At 45.4% G+C, this 22,797-nt stretch overlaps 1 protein-coding gene across 14 annotated transcripts in view; it reads right to left on the reverse strand.

Moving 5' to 3' along the window:
• The window catches only part of ABCC5 (ATP binding cassette subfamily C member 5), a 95,655-nt gene that overhangs the window by 40,756 nt on the left and 32,102 nt on the right, over window positions 1-22,797 (reverse strand). For 5 of the 14 annotated variants that reach the window (XR_012430908.1, XM_005546513.4, XM_045386532.3 and 2 more), the window contains exons 6-15: window positions 19,834-20,067; window positions 19,527-19,700; window positions 18,817-18,964; window positions 15,681-15,829; window positions 14,705-14,812; window positions 9,033-9,389; window positions 5,408-5,479; window positions 3,140-3,264; window positions 2,948-3,020; window positions 1,178-1,381 (exon numbers count right to left, since the gene is read on the reverse strand). Coding sequence is in view for 13 of the 14 variants with exons in the window: in XM_005546513.4 (XP_005546570.1) it covers window positions 1,178-1,381; window positions 2,948-3,020; window positions 3,140-3,264; window positions 5,408-5,479; window positions 9,033-9,389; window positions 14,705-14,812; window positions 15,681-15,829; window positions 18,817-18,964; window positions 19,527-19,700; window positions 19,834-20,067 (1,644 nt within the window). In the remaining variant the exon portion in view is untranslated. Of the gene's footprint in view, window positions 1-1,177; window positions 1,382-2,947; window positions 3,021-3,139; window positions 3,265-5,407; window positions 5,480-9,032; window positions 9,505-14,704; window positions 14,813-15,680; window positions 15,830-18,816; window positions 18,965-19,526; window positions 19,701-19,833; window positions 20,068-20,489; window positions 20,641-20,811; window positions 22,441-22,797 lie in introns of those variants that run through there. The other 9 variants (XM_065540280.1, XM_065540279.1, XM_074031509.1 and 6 more) reach the window with 6 other exon arrangements.

Genomic DNA, 22,797 nt, shown 5'->3' on the forward strand with positions numbered 1-22,797 from the left:
AGTTGGGCAAAATCATCTAACACAAAGCCTATTTTATAATAAAGTGTTCAATATCTCATGTAATTTTTTTTAATACTACACTGAAAGTGAAAAACAGAATGGTTATATGGGAACCATCATAAAGTCAAAAAACTGTAAGTTGAACTATAAGCCAGCGACCGTCTGTACTGGTATCTAGCGGCTAGAGGCCAGGGGTGCACAAAGCAGCCCCGCACAACAATGGACTATCTGGTCCAAAATGTCAGTGGTGCCAACACTGAGAACCCCACTTTAGTGTATTGTGCCTCGTGACATAGTATAAGGAGCAGTTTCTCCAGTTTTTCTTTTTCTTTTTTTTTTTTGAGATGGAGTCTCACTCTTGTTGCCCAGGCTGGAGTACAATGGTACAATCTCAGCTCACTATAACCTCCACCTCCTGGGTTCAAGGGATTCTCCTGCCTCGGCTTCCTGAGTAGCTGGGATTGCAGGCATGTGCCACCACGCCGGGATAATTTTTGTATTTTTAGTAGAGATGGGGTTTCACCAGTTGGTCTTGAACTCCTGACCTCAGGTGATCCGCCAGCCTTGGCCTTCCAAAGTGCAGGAATTACAGGCGTGAGCCACCACGCCTGGCCGAGTTCCTCCAGTTTTTCACATGAATCTGCTGATGGAGCCACATGAGCCCTGCATTAAATTTACACCCTTTCACTGCACTCACAAATACACAAAATTATGACTTTCTTTGGCAGAATGGAGGGTTTGTCCCCCAAACGTGACAACATATGTGAACCAGATGGCAACATCTTTGAGCTGCTCTCCAAAGTGGCTACTTATCATGGAATGACAGAGGGAGAAAAGCTTGTTTTCCCAAAACAGTTCCCACTTGCATAGAGATGTTAACACAATGCTTTCCAAACTATCTTATACCCAAACTCCATTTTTGGCCCGCTCCTCTCAGCCCTTTTGCTTGCTGATCTATATGCAGAAGCTGATATGCTCCAAGGATCTCTGATTTAGATGGCCATCTGTTACACTGGTACAGTGAGCTTTACTGGTACAGGGGGCTAATTTGCCAAGAAAATGAAACCTTGATTCCAGGAATTTCTAGTTATAACACAAGGATACCTGGAGCAAACCTACCTCCCTGTTTCTGATTTCCCAAAGTCAGGTAGGCAGCCGAGGGAAGAAAGCACCATACCTGTAACTGGTGGGTAACAAACAGAACTGTCTTGGACTTGAGATGTTTCCGGATAGCACTATTGAAGATGTGGTTGCCCACATGGGCATCTAAGGCACTGAGGGGGTCGTCCAGGATGTAGATGCTCCTGTCACTATACAAGGCCCGGGCAAGGCTGATCCTCTGGCGCTGCCCACCGCTCAGGTTGGCTCCTCGCTCTCCAATCTACAAGAGCCCAGAAGTGTGGTGAAGCCTCCAGCGCAAGTCAGTCCAGAACAGCGCGTAGGGGTCACCCAGTCACTTCTCTTCTTTCCCACCCAGACCAGCTCCTTCTCTCAATTCCCCGCAGATGAACTGCCACGCTGATCCTTCCAGGAAGGGGGGAGTTGGCCCAGATGCCTGTTCCTCTACCACTGCCATCTGGGTACCAATAAATCTTACATCTGGTCTTGCCACTCCACCCGGATGCCCCCCCTCCAATCCATTCTCCACATGGCAGGAAGAGCTTTCCAGAACACAAAGCTGACCATCTCCCACCCCTGCTTAAAATTCTTCAAGAGCCCCAAAGGATAAACCCCGACTATCCAAACATGGCATACAAACCAGACCCTTTGCCACCCAGTTCCCCAGCAATTCTCAGCCTCCAGTGCACAATCCCCCTTCCACATCCTGGGACCTAAGCCATTTGAAATTATGTGTATATTATGAACACGACAATGTCATGTGCTTGCCTCTACTTTGTCTGCTCAGTTCTGGCATCATCTCCTCTGAAATCTCTCCTAACCTCCTTCCCGCTAGTACCCCAAAGAGATGGGGCTCTTTTCCAACAGATTATTTTGTGCCTGTTTGTTTGGGTATCTCATCCTCTTAACTATACACTTCTTTACATGCAGATTATTGTCTTATTCCTTTAAATTCTTAGTGCCAAACAGTGTCTGCACATGTCACTGGCTCATAATAAGCACCTAATAAATGTTACTAAATGATCAAATGAATGAATCAGTTGTCAAATATTCAATTAATTCAGAGGTTTTCAAACTGGACGTTGCATCAGAATTACCTGCAGGGTTTGTTAAAACAGACCTTTGCGCTCCACCCCTAGAGTTTCTGACTCAGTAGGTCTGGAGAACAGCCTAAGAATTTGTGTTTCTAACAAGTTCCCAGGTGATGCTGATGCTGATGCTGCTGATCTGGGGACATGGATTTAAGGATCTCTAAAGTAATTAAACCATTCACCAAATCTGGTTTGAAGGATTTAACTGAAGTCAGCTAAATAAAGGTGCCAATCCCAGAGACCTTCAGGGCAATTCATGGGAGACAAGTTTTAACACTGAAGAGCACAAATTAGTTCCAAAGACACGCCTCTGGAAACTGCTGCAGGACAGAGACCCAAAGAAATGTGGATTTGTTCTAAGGGCTCTTTCTAATAGAAAAGGGCTCTCTACAAACTATCTGAGTTAAGGAGATTGACAAAATCAAGTTTAAGGAAGAAGCTCAACATGCACATGCTTACTTGTAGTTTTAAAAATATCTGGATAGAGTAAAAAACAACTCTGTGTCAACAATGGGATTTTGTTTAAAATCCCCAAGACATAGAAAATGCTTACAACCTTAAAACAAGCAGTGTTAACATCCCTGCCCTAACAGATGCTTTCCTAACACAAAGGCCTAATGACAGCCTAACCCCCTGTGAGGCTCTTCTCCCAAGTACTTCAGATGCACTCCCAGGAGCAGCTCTGGCCCAGCTCCGCCACTCTGCTAAATGCCTGGTCAGGGGCAGAAGGCCTGTACCTCCGTCAGGTCGCTGCTAGGAAGAATGGCCAGGTCAGGCCTCAGGCAGCAGCTGTTCAGCACAGAATTGTACCTGGAGGACACAAAGAGACAGCGTCAGGGACACGGTGGGAGCAGAGCCTGCTGACTAGGGCTGCCTTGCATCTCACATGGCCAAGATGGAAAGCATGACAGAAGCCAAACATTCCTTGCCTTTCTTCATCATATTCCTTCCCAAACAGGATGTTGTCTCTCAGAGTAGCGTTGAGGATCCAGGCCTGCTGGGCCACATAAGCGAAGGTTCCACTGATGGCAATGCTGCCCTCTAGAAGTGTCATCTAGGGAGAGAGACATCATCCAATGACATCACAACTCAAAACCATCACCCCATGCCAACAGAACTCCCACCTTCCACAGTGGAATCTAGCTCTGGTAATTTCCCTGGATGCTTTTTGGACCCAAATCCAGATCCCACCTTTATTCCAAAGACAGCTACAGAAGCAAAAAAAATCAAAGTTCTCCTTGTTTATGTGTGACGGGAGCCCAGCATAACCCGTAACTTGAAGGAGCAAACACTTCCCTCTGCAGCCATTTGCTGTGTGCAAACTGTTTAAATTAGGAAAAGCACAAGCAAGAGGTTCTTGCAGAATTCTCCTGGAGAGGATGCTGTAGGGGTTTCCAGCTAATCCCTGCCTCAACATGGGGGTAGGCCAACTCATCCACGGCAATTATCTAGGATGCTGGCTAGACCAGTTGCTTCTATGAAATGAGGACCAAGAGGAAAAAAAAGTCCAGGTTAGACATCACCTAGTATTTATAATATTTGCACAGTGTCCATTTACCAATGATGGACCCTCCCTGCCCACAAGCAGTGATGAGCCATGTGCTTTGAATTTTGTGTTCAGTTGCAATGGTTGATATGAATTGATTTATCCATTTTACCCTCTTCCATGATTTCTTTCGTTTGAGACTGATAGTAGACATTTGTCTTGGTTTAGGGATGCTACAGCTTTGAAGCAAAGTTTCACTAACCAGCCTGTGCAGTACTTGTTCATATAAGCTGGTCTTCTCAAACACCCTCACACAGCGTGTACACACACAGGTGTACCTACGTACACCACAAACTGGTAGCACTCTGATGTGCACTTCAAAGGGTTCAGAAGCCCTCAGAGGGTCTACTGTGGAAAGCTGGCACTTCCGACTGCTGCACAAACACCCCACACTGCAGCACTATCAATGGAGGTAAACTACAGTTAAAGTAGGGCTGACCAGCACAACCCGTTTCCCTGCCAGAGACAGGGCTGCCAGGATTTGTCCAGAAGCAAAGCCTGACTTGGTTTTCAACCTAACCACTGCCTAATCAACCCTGGAAAACGGAGCACATTGGTAGATGGCAGAGCAGCACTTACGAATTGACCTTTTCTTTCCTGCTCCCCCTCCCACCATCTCTGTCTTTCCTCACTGGCCCTCCAAATCTGGTTGGTCATCAGAAATCACCTAGGAAGTTTGGTGCTTTTTACAAGACCAAAGGCTGGGCCTCACCACTGGAGAGTGTCATAAAGCAGAAGGTGCGGCCCTGCCCGCCATGATCTGAACTCAGACGGCCCCAGGCCCCACCACCCTCAAGGAGGACCACAACTCACCAACTGTGACAGCTGATGCCAAACAAGACAAGAAAGCACGAGACTACAAAAGCATATCCATCAGGATGTAGAGATAATCGTAAGTTTACGCTCATCTCAACCATCTAAGTCAAGTTAATTTAATTCTAGTTTAAAAGCATGTGGGCGCCTTGTTTTTTTGTTTGTTTGTTTTTTCTGGTCTGGATTATTTGGTTCTAAAACACAGCAATGATAGTGGGTCTCAGCGGTATGACTCCAGCCCCATCCTGTCCCTCACTCTCAGTACTGGCCACCGTGTGCTGGGCCCTGCGTGCTGTTCACTCCCTGCCTGGAGATGTGCTTGTGTGTCCTCAAGGCCTTGCTCCCCACTGGACCATGAACTCCCCAAGGGCATGACTCTTTCAGGGATTAGGCAGAAAACAGAGGGGCTTTGCTTCTAGATCAAACCCTGACAGTCCTGTCTGACAGGCTGGGAGTGCTGTCAGCCCTGCTTCTTTATAGGTTATCTCTGTTGGCAGCACTGCAGTGTAGGGTGTCTGTTCATCTCTTATCTCTGCCATTTTCAACACACAGGCGTACCTGTGGCATTCAACAGATACACGCTGAATGAAAGACGGCATGAAACCAAACGGCTCCAGCTGAGGCAACAGTCAGTCATCCATCAGGCGCCCACCAAGCCTCCTTCCAGGCAGAAGGCTGTGAAGGGGTGGAACTGGGGGGAATTGGGGGAGTACAATGCAGGCTGAGGGTTCATTTGTTTCCACCTTTCCTGACTCTCTTCAGGAAATTTGTTCATTTTTTCCTGAGACTCTTGCGAATCAGACAAAGAAGCAGAAAAGGACAATAACAAAAATCTTACCTGGCCTAAAATGGCTGAAATGAGAGAGGTTTTTCCACTTCCTACACTGCCGCAGATTCCAACCAGTTTCCCCTGGACAAGGTACACAGAGAGGAGGGTCATTGAGATACTACTAACCACTCATCTCGAAGGACTTGAGGAAAAAACACATTAACTGTAGTCTACGCATATAAAACTGTCACCCTGATAACTCAGCAGGCCACTTACCTGTTTTCTCACTCATTAGCTGCCTATCTCATGGGTTTCTGCGGAGACACCTGAGATAACAGGAATGGAAGCCCTTTGGGGAAAGTAAACACGCCACCCACTCCAGTATCCCACCATCATTCTCACATTCCGGTAGCCCACCATCATTCTCGCATTCCGGGCCAGGCTGGTCTCAAACTCCTGGCCTCAAATGATCCGCCCGCCTTGGCCTCCCAAAGTGCTGGGATTACAGGCATGAGCCACCGCACCTGGCCACCCATATTCTTTATTTACTTGTTTTTGTTGTTTTCCAGAAGAGAGGGCAGGACTCTTAAAAAATCATTTTATTATGATTTTTCTCTAAGGTGTATACATCGTGTATTTTCAATAAAAACCATGGACACTGTTGCTTCCATTTTTCTGCAAAACATTTCCAAAAATCTGAGGACTATTTATATCATCAATCCCACACAAAAGTAGAAAACCAAGTCTATGACTAAATGAGTATCCTTAGGCAAGACACCGAGTTCTCAAAGTCGCGTTGAAAGTTTTCAAGGGACAGACAGATGACTTCAAAAGGGTCACTTGTTTACAGCCCTGTGCTGGTTCAAGCATCCCCAGGAAGGAAGGGAGAGTGGTGGTATGGACGGAGCATGGATTCTGGAGGCAGATGGGTCTTTATCTGAATCCCAATTTCACCAGCACTTGCTAACTGTGTGATCTAGGCCCCGTGACTTAACCTAATACTGTGTCTGTCTCCTTCTTTGGACTCTGAGCACCTTGAGGAAAGGCAGTATCCTTGTAAAACTAAGTACAGTGTCTGATAGTTGAACAAATAGTTTTTGACGTGGTCCAGGAGTACTGAATGGTTTACTGCCTGGTGGCAACAAGGAGGTCAACTTACAGGATCAACCTCTGCTCAGGCCAGTTAGGTTTATGTGAGAAAAATGCTATTCTGATGACTAAATGAAGACTAAATGAGACACCAAAAATGAGAAAAATGCCTGGTGCACAGAAGACACTTGGCAAACATCACCTCCCCTTCCCTTCCCTAAAAAGAAGGCCCAGGGAGAATTAAGGGATTTCTCTTCAAATGGCTAAAGGTCTCCCATGTGTCTGTGGGCTCTGAAGGGCAGAATGAGGGTCAACGTACAAAGTAAAAGAATACATTTTAGCTGCACGTGTGGAATCATTTTCTAATAGAGCTGATTAGCAATGTATTAGAGCTGCCTCAATAATCAAGCTAATAGTTACTAAATAAAAAGCCTGTTAGGCGTTAATTGAAGTAAGGCCAGGTGCAGTGGCTCACGCCTGTAATCCCTGCACTTTGAAAGGTTGAGGCAGGTGGACTACCTGAGGTCAGGAGTTCGAGACAAGCCTGGCCAACATGGTGAAACCCTGTCTCTACTAAAAATACAAAAATTAACCAGGCACAGTGGCACATGCCTACAATCCCAGCTACTCGGGAGGCTGAGGCAGGAGAATCACTTAAACCCGGGAGGCAGAGGTTGCAGTGAGGCGAGATCATGCTACTGCACTCTAGCCTGGGCGACAGAGGCAGACTCCATCTCAAAAAAAAAAAAAAGAGTTAACTGACGTAAAAAAACTGACTTGCATGCCCTTCAATGACACTAATAGTTTCAAGTGGTGTCGCTAAAGACTGTCTTCCCTTCTTGCTCATAGTTTTCAAAAGCTGGAAGCTTTTTGTTCTCTTCTCAGTCTAGTTCTGGATCGGCTTACCATGCCTCTGGTCAGTTGCTGATTTTGATAAACACTGCATTCAAACCTCCTCCTCCCTACTTCCAGTTACATGGACAAACATTTCTTACCACCTCCCACCAGCAACCTTGATCTAAGACATCCTCATCTTTCTCCTGGTTACTGTGGTAACAGAGCCTTGACTGTTCTCCTTGCTTCCTTGTCTCCCCCTGCAGCAACCAGAATGATCCTCTTCATACATAAGTCTGATCATGTCATTCTGCTGTGAATCCTCCAAAGGCTCCTCTTCCCACTTGGAGTAAAGTCGAAGTCTCACCAGAGGCTCTGGCAGGCACCACCTCTGCCCTTGGCATCCACTACTCTCTCCCACGCTCATTCCACTCCAATAACAGGCACACTCACCACTTGCGGTCTCTGTGTTTCTGTTCCTTTGGCCTGGAATGTTCTTACCCACCCATCCCATACCCAGGTAGCTCTCTCCCTCATCTCCTTTGATCTTTGCCCAAATACTACTTTTTAAATGACGCCTTCCCTCAGGCAGCTATTCAAGTCGTAACCACACCTGCTCCCTGCCCCAGCACACTCTCTCCCTGCCCACCATTTTTTTTTTTTTTTTTTTTTTTTTTGAGACTCACTCTGAGTCTCACTGAGTCTCTCACTCTGTCACGATCTCAGCTCACTGTAACCTACACCTCCTGGGCTCAAGCAATTCTCCTGCCTCAGCCTCCCAGGTAGCTGGGACTATAGGCGTACAGCCGGCTAATTTTTCTATTTTTTGTAGAGACAGGGTTTCAACATGTTGGCCAGGCTGGTCTTGAACTCCTGGGCTGAAGCGATCTGCCCACCTTGACCTCCCAAAGTGCTGGGATTACAGGCATGAGCCACCATGCCCAGCCTCTGTCCCCTTCTGTCATAGCCCTTATCACCATCTGATATGTAATATATTTTATTTGCTCACGACCTGTCTGTGCCTGCTAGAATGTAAACTCCACGAAGGACGGGATTTTTGTCTGTTTGGGTTTTTGTAGCTCTATGCCCAGCCCTACCACAGCATCTGGCATGGAATTTGATACTCATAAAATGGCTGTTGAATGAATGAATACACACATATCTGGGGCCCTCTAATGACACAGACCTGTGAACATGGTGCTGGTTCCGAAATACATAGTCTATATTTTAAAATCCTTGAACCTGGCATCTCTGTTCCACCATTCCCTATAGGAGGCCCTCTGAGACTAATCTTATGCTACCTGGGCTGTGACATCATCTACTGTAACAATCCTTAACTTATATTAAGAATAAATAATTACAACACGATTGTTGTCACAGTAGCCCTGAGACTACCTATGACGCGCCAGGTATGATGCACAGCCTCCTGCACAAGGACCCTCACAGAGTGGTAACAATCAGAAATAGTTGTCACAGCTCACATACAACTAAAACTGAATCCTCTTTAGGGGAAAATCCTGGAAAATCCTCTTGAATGTTTCATTTCCTTGCTTATAAAACTATCACCTCATAAGATCAGTTGTTATTCAATTCTGCTGCAAAATGCTTAATTGGTTTTTTTTAGAGTTAGAGCTGGTCTAATTTGCTCTTTAGTTCAAAATCACTCCTAGCCACAAAGCACTTTGTAAAAAGGAACAGCAGCCGCCTATTGGTGGCAGATCAGCACGGGGTGGCGGGGTGCGGGTGGGGAGGCAGGGGGCGGGCCGCTTACCTCTTGGATCTCCAGGTCGATGCTGTGCAGCGTCCTCTGTAAGCGCAGGTGGCCCAGGTGGATGTGCTTGCCTTCTTCCTCCTCAGGACTGGGCCGCTCGTCACTGTCCAGGAGGAGGTGGCCTTTCTGCTCTGCCAGCACCGCCTGATGCTCAGTGCGCTGCAGCTGCCTCACCTTCTCTTTCTTGCCCCTGGAAGCCCTCTTGTCTTTTTTCATTTTGGGGGTCAGCTTGGGCGAGTTCTGGATACTGGAGTGGGAGGAGTCCCATGCCAAGGTGGCATTTTTCATCTCTATCTTGATGTGAGGACTGGCTGGTTTGTTCTTTATCATGTGAACCTCTTCCATTAGAAACAAACTCTGATAGGAGTTGTGAGAGAGGTGCAAAGATGAGACACTGGATCAAGACCAGGGAGACAAGCCTAGGGCGCACACTCACGTAGCAAAACACATCAGGCTATACAGTGGAAGGAAGCTGAAGGGCAAAAGGTAGCTCATTAGTGCAGCCAGTCTCAGGCCCATCAAGGGGTCACGGGAGTGTGGGGCAACCTCAAGAGGTCCAGGGGCCTTGTCAATGACCCAGTATTCTACATGACAAATTACATGCTAAACTGCCTCTCCCCCTCAGCCAGCCTAACGCGGACCTAATGACATTTAACTGACTGGCATGTAGCCCCTTGTTCTAAGGAGTAGTAAAAAGCAGGTAGGAAAAGCAAAGGGCATGCTGATCTCCAGTACAGATGCTCACTATGTGTTTTCCTTCCAGACCCCTCCTGCAGAATCCCAAAGCCTGCCCACTTCCCACACTCACAGCGCTGCACGTATCTAGGAGTACAGACTGTCACAGGCTTACATTGCTACCGTCAGAAAACAGTATCTAAAAGTTTCATCTACCACAGAGAACATCTTCTTGCCAAGAAACTCTCATGTCTTCAAAGCCTTGCCTTGGAACTTGAGAGTTTAACAACCAAATGAACGGGCTTGCATGGAAGTGAAGGGTATCTCCCTGAGAAACATCCCTTGGGAAGAGAACAAGACACTTTCCTCCCACTCATTCCCAGAGACCCCTGAGTTACATTAAAAGAAACAATTTTTTTTTTTTTTTTTTTTGAGACGGAGTCTTGCTCTGTTGCCCAGACAGGAGTGCAGTGGCACAATCTCGACTCACTGCAACCTCCACCTCCCAGGTTCAAGAGATTCTCATGCCTCAGCCTCCCAAGTAGCTGAAATTACAGGCATGCGCCACCATGCCGGCTAATTTTTGTATTTTTTTGTAGAGATGGGGTTTCGCCATGTTGGCCAGGCTGGTCTTGAGCTCCTGGACTCAAGTGATCTGCCTGCCTCAGCCTCCCGAAGTGCTGGGATTACAGGTGTGAGCCACTGCACCCGGCTGAAGAATGAATTCTTGAAGAGGGAAATGTTTCTGAAATTAAGATGTAAAACACTGATCATAATATATCGCAGCCCAGGATGTTCCCATAAGACTTCGAATTCACTTCTAACAATTGTCTTAAGCCAGTGATCTTCTCTACAGATTGCTATACCAGTTGGATTCACAGTATGATTTAAAACATATTTATCTTAATTTAAAAAATTTTTAAACATCACAAAATCTTTAGAGAAAAGATAGCTTTTAGGGTCAGGACTCTGCTTAATTACTGAGAACCCCGCAGCTATCTTAAATTTTGCAGGTGCTATAAAATATCATACATAATCCCTCTCCCCAAGAACAAACCCTTTCTCTCTTGGATTCTAAACTTCTAAGCTCTCCCTTAAGCCCCCATCTCCCATTCATCCCTGACCCTGTCTTCCCCGCAGTGTCATGATTCTAAACTTCTGAGATAATCTTCACTCTTGAATAACCTTAGGTGTAGCCCCTGCTTGCTGAAACGGCTGCTGGTTTCATTTGTTCAAAGCCTGCCTGAGAGACTGAGCTAAGAGTAACATGCCAAACATTTTGATCACCTTCACAGAGTAAAACCACATGACAACAGAATTTCCATCATTTCTCTCCCCTAAAGAGTTATTCAAAGGACAAAGGTCTTTTAGGCCTCAATGAACTATTAAGTAACATGCCAGTACCTACTGGTTTTCACAGCTCCAGCCCCATGTTTCCTTCCTACTCCCCGCAACCTTACCCTCCCCCTCCTACCAGGAGAGTTTTGGCTTCAGGTCACTCTGTCCTGATGTGCTAAGAGGCAGACAAGGGCCTCCCCATACTTGAACTTGTATCTACTTGAATTTGCACCTGTCAGAACAACAGAATCTTAGATATAACGTAAACCTATAACCATATAAACCTATAAACCATAAGCCTCAACTTTATCATAGGACACTGACCATGAAAACACTATTTATTCACTAGAAGAATCAAATCAGAATGAATCTGTTGAGAGCAGAAGAGGAGACTACTCACAGGGTTGCCAGATAAATATAAGATGCCCAATTAAATTAATTAATTATTTTTTTGAGACAGGGTCTCACTCTGTCACCCAGGCTGGAGTGCAGGGGTGCAATCTCGGCTCACTGCAACCTCTGCCTCCCAGATTCATGCCATTCTCCTGTCTCAGCCCTCCCGAGTAGCTGGGATTACAGGTACCCACCACCACGCCCAGCTAATTTTTGTATTTTTAGTAGAGATGGGGTTTCACCAAGTTGGCCAGGCTGGTCTCGAACTCCTGGCCTCAAGTGATCCACCCACTCAGCCTCCCAAAGTGCTAGGATTACAGGCATGAGCCACCATGCCCGGCCCCAGTCAAATTTAGATTCCAGAAAAACAATAATAATTTTTCAGTATAAGTATATTCCATGCAGTATTTCACTGGGCGTCCTGTGTCTGTATTTGCTAGAACAAGCCACCCTATTCCACTGGTGACAATCAGTGCAGCTTCGCACTGCCTTTCTACAGGTCATCAAATCTATAAATTACAGGTTACATAAATAAATTTTATATCTCTTTTCCTATTCTTTATGCGTACTACCCAACAGGAAGCAACAAGTTCTCCTGCAAGATGCACTTGCAGGGTAGGTGAAATAGAGAAAACACTATACTTGCCAATCTATCAGATCTCCAACTCCAATTTTAAAAAGAAAGAAAGAAAATGATGTAAAACAAGACACAGGGTGAAAAGCAGGGCTCTGTAACATCATTAATGAGTTTCAAGGTCTGTAAAATGAATCAAAGAAGCAAGTCCCATCCTTGTTATTCTATATTCCATCTTCTAAAAATGATGGGAGGGCAGATGCTTTTGGGGAGATACAATCCCAGGAACAGTTTTGTTGTTTTCAAAAGGCTGCCTTAGATGGGCCCCCAATTGTGGCAGACTTCCTTTAATGTACTCAGAAACATAATAAACAGTTGCCTTACACCTAAAAAACAGCCCTCCAACCCTCATAAAGTCAACGTAATTCTAATTAATAAACATCTGAAGATAAGAAGAAGAAAGAACCGGCTTAGAGTTGGGGAGGAATTAAGTAATAAATACTTGTTATCTTCTTTTTTTTTTTTTTTTTTTTTCCTGAGACAGAGTCTCTCTGTGTTGCCCAGGCTGGAGTGCAGTGGCGTCATCTCGGCTCATGGCAACCCCCACCTCCCAGGTTCAAGTGATTCTCCTGCCTCAGCCTACTGAGCAGCTGGGACTACAGGCGCACGCCACCACGCCTGGCTAATTTTTCGGATTTTTAGTAGAGATGGGGTTTTACCGTGTTGGCCACGCTGGTCTTGAACTCCTGACCTCAAGTGATCCACCCACCTCAGCCTCCCAAAGTGCTGGGATTATAGGTGTTAGCCATCAAGCCTGGCCATAAATACTTGCTATCTTGTGCCAAGCATCTAATTAAAAAAAGAATAAGAAGGAAAAAAAGAGACTGAGACCGCCAAGAGGAATAAAATAGCAGGGGTCTAAAGTCTCATGGGGCATCAAATAGAGCTGTGGGTGGTGCTGCTTCTATTATTAACTCTGAAGCTTCCTGGAGAGAGGAGGGACCTATGATGTGAAAGCCACCTGCTAATCCAAGTCCTCATTACTAAGCAGGAGATGAGAGTCCTCGAAAAACAAGGGGAGGACCAACCTACACTATAGGCCCTTACTTTATTCAAAGTGCTACCAAATCCATTCACTAACAAGAATATAGAAATGAACAGCAGGGAGAACTTATGGTCAAACATTTGCCTTTCATCCACGACTGGTTATTGCGGATTCAGCAAAATAAAGCTCAGAGTCCCATTAGGCCATTTTTTTTCATAGACTCTGGCTCTTGGTTTTCTAAGTGGCCACGCTGGGGTCGGGGAGGGGCACATTCGAAGACTAGCTTTCTTCCCCTCCCTCTCCCCCTCCCCCTCGCTCTCCCTCTCCTTCCTTCCTTCTCTCTCTCCCCTCCCTCCCTTCCTTCCTTTTTCTTTCTTCTTTTTTTTTTTTTTTTAAAAAAAGGTAAGAGTTTCACTCTGTTGTCCAGGCTGGAGTGCAGTGCCATGATCATAGCTCACTGCAGCCTCAACCTCCTGGGCTCAAGCAATCTTCCCACCTCAGCCTCCCGAGTAGCTAGGACTATGGGTGCATGCCACTGCGCCTGGCTATTTTTTTATTTTTTTGTAGAGACGGGGTCTTGCTGTGTTGCCCAGGCTGGTCTTGAACTCCTGGGCTCAAGTGATCCACCTGCCTCAGCCTCCCAAAGAGCTAGGATTACAGGCACGAGCCACCATGCCTGGCCAGGACTGGCTTTCTTGACCAAATAAAAGTCACCTGGTCAACTGTAAACAAGTAGAATATAAACAAATCCCAGGAACTGAGTTTCCACATTTCTTAAGAAGAAAATCCAATTTGTTTTCTCCTGAACCTCCAAGATGATTATATCCATTCCTCAAACGTGTGAGCTTCAAGCCTTCACATCACCAAAATTGCTTTCGTATTCCTCTCACCAGCCAATAAACACAAGCAGAGACATAGGAGCTAATCTATGCAGTGACAATGTCAAAGAATTCCAGCCCACATGGCGTCCCCTTTTTTTTGTTTAGTATTAACCACTGTCAAATATCTATTTCTCTCCACCCTCCCAAATATACTCCCTTTCATATCATGTATGTGTATTATCCTGAAGGAACAAGGAACACAGCCAAGGTATGATCAACTAACCACCTGCAAAAAAAGAAGCTGATACTTACTTAACTGCACTTCTCAACATGATCTAGTTTTACAACTATTTCCATGTCACTGCTTTCCCTGCATCGTGAGTAGCAACCACAGGGCAGGAAAAAGAAAGTATCAAAAAGGATTCAGCGTGTCAACCAATCAAAGTGACAGTAACAAAGATCAAGGGGAAGATGCCCCACAGTGCTGGTCTGCTAGGTTTAAGCCACTTCAAGGCCCAGTGAGTTGCGACACATCCATGTCAGGACTAGGTGGAAGGGGCTAGCTCTAAAGGGGAACTCTGCAATCCTGGGAGCTCAGCTCATGGACATCCACAAAAGGTAAAAATTCACATTAATTTAAAAAGGTGGTAAGTCTCGTCCCTCAATTCAGTCTCCTCCACTGCCCCATTTTTCTTACCGACTTGCCAAAAGGCCAAAGCCAAGCTTAAATCCAGTGAGGCCAGCCTGTGCGGCCCCTTGAACAGAGCCAGCAGTTAGTTGTGTGGGGAGGGCTCCTGACACTGGGGCAGGGAAAGGAGCCACTTACCTTAAATCTGTCAACAGCCACCGAGGCTTCTGAGAGGGACTTTACTGAAAATGGTGTTACTTTCAAAGCAAAAGTCATGGAATTGAAGACTGTCACCACCGTGAAAGCCTGAAAATAGGAGAAGAGAAGAAACTGTGCCTAATTATGCTATGCAACTAAAGTAACCTGACACCATCAATTTCCTCTCAGGTGCTAGGAAGGCTGCAGCTTGGCTGTCAGATGTTATTACAAGTCAATTACTTTTTTTTTTTTTTTTTTTTGAGACGGAGTCTCGCTTTGTCGCCCAGGCTGGAGTACAGTGACACAATCTCGGCTCACTGCAACTTCCACCTCCCAGGTTCAAGCAATTCTCCTGCCTCAGCCTCCCGAGTAGCTGGGACTACAGGCGCTCACCACCACGCCTGGCTAATTTTTTGCATTTTTAGTAGAGATGGGGTTTCACCATGTTTGCCAGGCTGGTCTCAAACTCCTGACCTCAAGTGACCCGCCTGCCTTGGCCTCCCAAAGTGCTGGGATTACAGGTGTGAGCCACCATGCCCGGCCACATTTTTTTTTAAGTAGAGTTTTTGAGACCTTCAATTGAAATTGCCAGTAAATATGAAGCACAGGATGATCTGTAATTTCAGAATTAAACTCAAATTTAGGTTGACTAAAAACAACTCATACACTATTTGTGCATAAGGGCCGGCTCCCCACTCTTCTGCTTCTCAGCTTAATCCCATGAATGAAAAAATATCTACTAATTCTTGGGGAAACCTCCAGGTCCAGTAAGAAGAAGATCAGAGCATCATCTCCATAGGCGGTATTTTTTTTTTTTTTTGAGATGGAGTCTCGCTCTGTCATCCATGCTGGAGTGCAGTGGCGCAATCTCGGTTGACCATAACCTCTGCTTCCTGGGTTCAAGCGATTTTCCTGCCTCAGCCTCCAGCAAATGTGGTATTTCTAAAATGTTCCCCATCCCTGAGGGTTGCCTGACCTGTGCTGCTGTCAGATCGAAGCCCAAGGTCATATGAACAGAGAAGGTCACTACGCTGGCGATCACCACCACAATGGGAGCCACACCCACAGTGATGCTCTGGAAGTACCCGGCTTTTTCCAATATCCGACGCTCCTCCTCACGGATTTCTATGAAAAAGCAAGCCAATTTCAAAGCAAGTTAAAAGCAGCCTAGGGATGTTGTTCCTCCACCTCCAAACAAGACTCCATAGGTCTCCAGCCACTCTTCAACACTTATGACTATCAACTTTACCACTACAGCTGGTATAAAAGGCTGAGGTTTGAAATGGATCAAGTGACAGGAATGAATCTAACAGAAAGCAATCACTATACATGAACACAATGATCATCTTCTATGATACCTTTTTCTGATTTTTCTTGTCAGTTTCTTAGGTTTAGAAAGAATGAACACATTAATTGTATCTGTAATTGGCAAATGCGTTGGCTTACCTGGTTGTTGTTTAATTTTTGCCTAAGGAATTAATACGAAAGACAACACAATGACACTGGAGAATTAAAAAGGGACTAAGAGGTCGGGCGTGGTGGCTCACGCCTATAATCCCAGCACTTTGGGAGGTCAAAGCAGGGGGAATCACCTGAGGTCAGGAGTTCGAGACCGTCCTGGCCAACATGGCGAAACCCCGTCCCGCTAAAAATACAAAAATTAGCTGGGTGTGTTAGTACACGCCTGTGATCCCAGCTACTTGGGAGGCTGAGGCCAGAGAATCGCTTGAACCCGGGAGGTGGAGGTTGCAGTGTGCCAAGATTGCACCACTGTATTCCAGTCTGGGTGACAAAGCCAGACTTTGTTTCAAAAGGAAAAAAAAAGAAAGGCGGTGGGGAGGTAACTAAGATTTCGTAGAGTGCCTGCTGTATGTTGGCAGTGGCATAGAAGCTTCCATACAAAAATGCAGTAACGACAACTGGAAGATAGGTGAAATATAATTTCTATAGGCAGAATGATTTTTCTTAAATATTTGCAAAATCAACCCCCTTATTAGCAAAGCAACCATACAGCACTGAAGACCATGGAGCAGGAAGCAGAACAATAAGATACTTTTCTTTTTTTCAGACGAGGTCTCACTCTGTTGCTCAGGCTGGAGTGCAGTGGCACAATCATGGCTCACTGAAACCTCAACCTCCATGGCTCAAGTAATCCTTCCACCTTAGCTTCCCAAGTAGCTGGGACCACAGATGTGCACTACCATGCCCAGTTAAGTTTTATTTTTTGTAGAGATGAGGTCTCACTACGCTGCCCAGGCTGGTCTCGAACTCCTGGGCTCTAGTGATCCTGTCTCTCCTTCCAAAGCGTCGAGACTAAAGGCATAAGCCACCTCACCCGAACAATACTTTTTTTTTTTTTTTTTTTTAAGATGGAGTCTCACTCTGTTGCCCAGGTTTGAGTGCAGTGGTGTGATCTCAGCTCACTGCAACATCTGCCTCCCGGGTTCAACTGATCCTCCTGCCTTGGCCTCTTGGGTAGCTGGGATTACAGGCTGTGCCATCACGCCTGGCTAATTTTTGTATTTTCAGTAGAGAAGGGGTTTTGTCATGTTGGCCAGGCTGCTCTTGAACTCCTGATCTCAGGTGATCCACCCGCCTCAGCCCCCCAAAGTGCTGGGATTACAGGCATGCAACACCACACCTGGCAAATACTTAATTCTTCTAAGAGGCTATGCACTGACCTTAAAGGTGTTACCACTGCCTAAGGCATTGGGGAACTATCTTCACAGCTAGTTTGTAAGTCACATAAAAACACTGAACTCCTTACTTTAACATTTATTATACACCTTGGCCATGTCTATAATGAGTAAGAACACTCTTTTCAAATTAATACCTACAGGTAAAGATACCAGTCAGGGGCTGATGGATGAGGGGAATCTCAGAAAAAAGACCATAAAACTATAGAATCAGAGAGCCAGAAGGACCACTGGCAGCCATCCTCCCATCAACCTGCTGGCAGCTGTCCATTCAGAAACCATTTGTTCCACTCCAGTAGAAACAAACTCACTGTTTAACAAGGCAGCCCCATCCACTGGGGGGCACCTCTTGAGTGGTCACCTCCTCTGGATGCTTCTTAGCTTAACAGCCCTCATAAATCAAATGCAGATTCCAGAACTGGACATCATGTTCCTGAAGGTTACTCAATGAAAGGAAAACAGCTGCCTTGCTCTGAACACTTTTTCTTTTTCTTTTTTTTTTTTTTGAGACAGAGTCTCACTGCAACACCCAGGCTGGAGTGCAATGGCGTGATCTCAGCTCACTGCAACCTCTGCCTCCTGGGTTCAAGCGATTCATTCTCCTGTCTCTGTCTCCCAAGTAGCTGGAATTACAGGAACATGCCACCACACCCAGCTAATTTTTGTATTTTTAGTACAGATGGGGTTTCACCATATTGGCCGGGCTGGTCTTTAACTCCTGACCTCAGGTGATCCTCCTCCCTCAGCCTCCCAAAGTGCTGGGATTACAGGTGTGCGCCACTGGCGCCCGACCTGAACACTGTATTTCTACTCCACCTATAATGTATTGACTGTTTTACAGCATTGGACTCAGCTCCTAATGAGGTTATGGTCCACCAATAGCCTCATCTCTTTTATTTAAATTAAGTATCTATGCATTTGGTTTTAAGTATCTCCTGCTTCAATTTCATCCGTTTTAAGGCACACTGGTTCAACTCGTGTGGAGATCTTTCTGAATGCCCCATCTGTGCTCTTTCTCCTAGCTTTATTGGCACTTACATATTTGACAGAGCTAGGACCAGCATCCAGCCATCCTGACTCCCAGCTTACCTCAAAGCCTCATGACCAGGCTGGGAAATCATGGGCAGAATGAGAATATACACAGGGGACTTTGAAACTGAATTATTCCTAACTAGCTGTGTATTAACTGGGAAAAATCCATTTTCCCAGGTCTCAATTTCCTCATCAGTGAGATGAGGTTATGGGTTCAAACCTCTAAGATCCCTTTTGAACACAAAGATTCTATGATATTATGTCCTACGATATACTAGACACTAGTCCTAGTATGTAATGTGTTCAGAAAGCCAAGTGTGTGAATAAGACCCAAAGAATCCAAAGTCCTTCTATCACATGCACATACGAAATCTTTAAACTCACTTTGAACACTTTGAGAAAATGCTTTGACCCAGGCATACATTTTAATAAATTTAATGTAGGTAAGAACTTCATTCATCTTCTGGACACGTTCATCCGTGGCAGCCACGCATTTTCTCCTGAAATATGCTGTGAGCCGTGATGCAAACATCTGAAAGGAAAAGCGATGCCACACCAAATTAAAGCTCATTCAAACTTGAGAACTACCTAATCTGCTGAAGGTCATTCTCAATAAAATGAGCACATAATCCTGTTTCCTAGGATGTTATGTAGCTGTACTGTCTTTAATAAAAGTGACCTATTGAACTGTAATAAAACATTACTGAATTCTTATCTCTTTGTAAGGCAATGAAGACAAGTAAGTATCTATTCTCAATAGTGACCACAGATACTGCGTGTTTCCAAAGGGGAGGCAGGAGGGCCCTATCACTTAGCACCAACTCCAGCGCAGTGACTCAAACACTCCTACGTCAAGTGAGACAGGGCTCACTGGCTGGCCTTCTCATTCAGACTCTTTTTCATGCAAGTGACACCTTACCTCAAGTCAAAATTCTGTCCCAACGGAGCAAGCGCTATCTAGCTCTAGATTTAATCTGCTTTGAGGAAATTTCCAATCAGAGATGTGACACCTCAGCAATGCCTACTATAACCCAATGGAAGTAACTCATTTCCTAAGGAGAAACTGCCAAGATTCAGCTGGGAGGCTTACTCACCATTGCTGGGTAAAAGAGGATAAAAACAGCTGATCCCAGGAAGCCTGTTGGTCCCAGAATAATTACATTATAAATCATGCCTAAGATGGCAACAACGGGTCCTCCAGCCAGCAGGCTGCCAACGGCTGCTGCCTCAAACATCCTCTGCCCATCATTGGAGCAAATGTTGATGAGCTGTAAGATACAAAGAGTAGTGAGGGAGCCCTGCAAGGACATGGTTCATTCATCTCAGGAGGCAGGGCCCTAGAGGAACAAACCTCAAGCTAGGAAGTTGCCCTCTGCTGTGAAGCAAACACCCCTCACTCACCTCACCCAGGGATTTCTCTTTAATGTTCTTCAACTTAAGGATCTTCTTAAATGCCATGGTTAGGATGGCCCCCCGCAAGCGGACACCGGTTCGGTAATTCAATGCCCAAGTCAGTGCAAGCGACCAAGACCGCACGATTTCTGTCAGAAGGAGGCCCAGGACTAACAACAAGCTGTACTGCAGGTTAGACTCTGTTGCCTGGGTATACTCCAAGAGGTGTTTCACCATGAAGGCCTACAGGGAGAGATACACACCAATGTCAACATCTCCACGGCACTCACACACAATGCCATAGTTTTATGTTAAGTTAGAAAGAGTAGGCAGCTCCACTCAGGGACCAGTGTGCAAGCAAAACAAAACTTTGGAGGACCCAGTTATTACAAGCTGCCTGCAGTAATTTCCTCAGGGCATTCTGCAGGAGCTAGGTCTAATTGAAAACTTTCTTCCTTACAGGACACCATCAAAACCATTACTCTTTCTAATGTAACATAAACCTATCAATGAGCTGAAGTTAACTCTAAACACATGGTCATTCAAAAGTACAACTTTGACCTTATTCCAGTATCTCCACACATGGATACATTTCTTTACATGAAATTAAGACCTTTTTTTGGATCATTTCAAACGTGCTTATTTGATAAAAAGGAACAGTGTACCTACAGTTGTACTGGGGAAGAGTGAGAAGTGCATTTGCAAAACATTCCTGAAAATAAACATCAGCAGTTTAATAGTACAGAAGAGAGCAAACAAAGCAGGCTATCAAAACTCCAGAGACCCTCCCATGGGCCCACCCCACTCCCAACTCCCTCCCAAAAATGAAAACATGTTACCTCAGGCAGTATATGTCTAACACCACCTGCAGAGGGAAGGCGGCCAGCCCCCAAGAACCACCGAGTGCCACCTCCAGCTGAGGTCCTGCAACGCCGGAGCACACACTCACACAAGGCACATTCAGCAACAGTATTAAATACCAGGAAGTGGGAAGGAATGTACTTTTATTGAAAATGAAAAAATATAAAAGTACCATCTTCAAAGAGCATCTCACAAACACTGTACAGCAGGTGAAGCATTGCAGTAACATACATTGAAACATACAGAGTCAAATTATACAGGACTAGCCATCTAACAGGTCATCTGGCCTCCGACGGTTGTTTAACGACACACAGTAGAAATAGAGAATAGAACCCATATCTGTTTCCAGAGTCCAAAGTAGTATATCAGGCTGACAGCACTCAATCAGTGAGGGCTCCTGAGGTTGCAATGATTCTGCAATGGAGTAGATTCTCTAGGAAAAAAGACCTTGCTGCTAAGGAAAGAGAATTAAAAACAAAACAAAACGAAAAGCTCCCCAAAGAGGTGCTCTGCTCAAAATGGCTGGTGCCACGGGTGCACTAAGCTGTGAGGAATTACCTCTGCTCGGGACAGAAAAAAAAATCCTAGGCCTCAAGGAAAAACTGGTGGCATCCTTCTGGGTCTTTTCAAGTCCTTGCATCTAAAAATCAATCTTGATTGACAAAAATAAAACAAAAAACAACAACAAAAGAAAGCCAAACCAATCCCCCACCCTAAAGGAAGAAAAAAATTAACGTGAAGCCCATCCACCCCTATACCCAGGTTCCTTATAGCAAAGGTGACTGCAGCTGTAAGTCAGAGCTGAATGACAGACAAAAATGGAGGCCAGACACCACGGTCCGGAGGTAGCTATGCTGAATTCCAGAACCCAGAATCTCTCTGGGTTAATTTCTTGTTTTTCCTGAGATTAAATTAATACCAGATGTCCACTAGGTCCTAGGAGATCCCCACCAATCAGATTTTTGCCAAGTCCCAGGAAATAACCTGATCAAATAGGAGACTTCAGATTCCAAGAACTACTGTATTCCACCTCTCCCCTCCCTCAGACTTTTAGATTTATATCCATTGCTTGGGTCACCACTGTATACAGCCGGGTTGCTGGTTTACTAGCAAGAAGATTGGCTTCTTTTCCAGTATGCAATCCAAAATGTGGAACTGAGTCACAGGGCCAAAGCCCCCTTTTCCTCACGTGAAGCAACTCAGTAAGATGGCGGTGCAGTGACGCCTGTTCCCACACACCTCAGCACTGATGGAGCAGTCTCCAAAGGAAGGCTGAAAGGACAGCAGGTGGTTGCCTTGGGCTCCTTCCTTCCCATACCTTTAGAGTGCCATTTTTCAGCACCAGGTAATAGCATCAGCGCCTCCCAGAGGGGAGGAGCAGGGAAGGTAAAAGACATAGTGAATGTTTATACTATGCGAAACTTTCAAAGGGGGGGGAAAAAGAGGAAACAGCAGATTAAAGAAGTTCCAACACATCGGGTTTTTAAATAACAATGACATTTCAAACCATTTTTTAGGGGATAAAGAAAAAAGAGATTTCCACGAAAAATCCAACCAAAATTTAGTTTTTAAAAAGTTACAAATGTATCATTTAAATCTAAACAAACTGGAAGAAAACTTGAGACTGTTAGCATAGCTGTCTGGCTGTGGAAAGCATTCCCAGTGAATAAACATTACCTTACCTGAACTCTTGGCGAGAGATTCTGCCCAGCTTGACTCTCATTCTGACCGCAGAATACAGCCATCCTGAAAATTCTAAAGAACAGCTTCTGTCACTGGTTCCACTACAGAGAGACTCCCCCCAAATCCAGATCCTGACAGCACCAAGCAAGCTGCAGGTGGAGAGAGGTTGGAAGGGTAGGAAACTTACCTCTCTAAGGGTTTTACACTGTCCTTTCCCCAAAAGGCCCTCGGGCAGAGTTAGCATTCACCAAGAGATAGCACTGCAGGAGGCGGCCTTCTCTTGCAGATCTAGGTGCGATGCTAATTCTTTATACACAGATCACAGGTGAGGCCTGGTCTTTTAGAATTGTCTTAATCCAAAAAGGCCCCAAAGCATCTCTGTAAGTGTAGCAATGTGGCTACACAGGACCATACTGTTAGAGAGTCTGG

Source organism: Macaca fascicularis, chromosome 2 (genome assembly GCF_037993035.2).
Source record: "Macaca fascicularis isolate 582-1 chromosome 2, T2T-MFA8v1.1".
Lineage (NCBI taxonomy): Eukaryota > Metazoa > Chordata > Mammalia > Primates > Cercopithecidae > Macaca > Macaca fascicularis.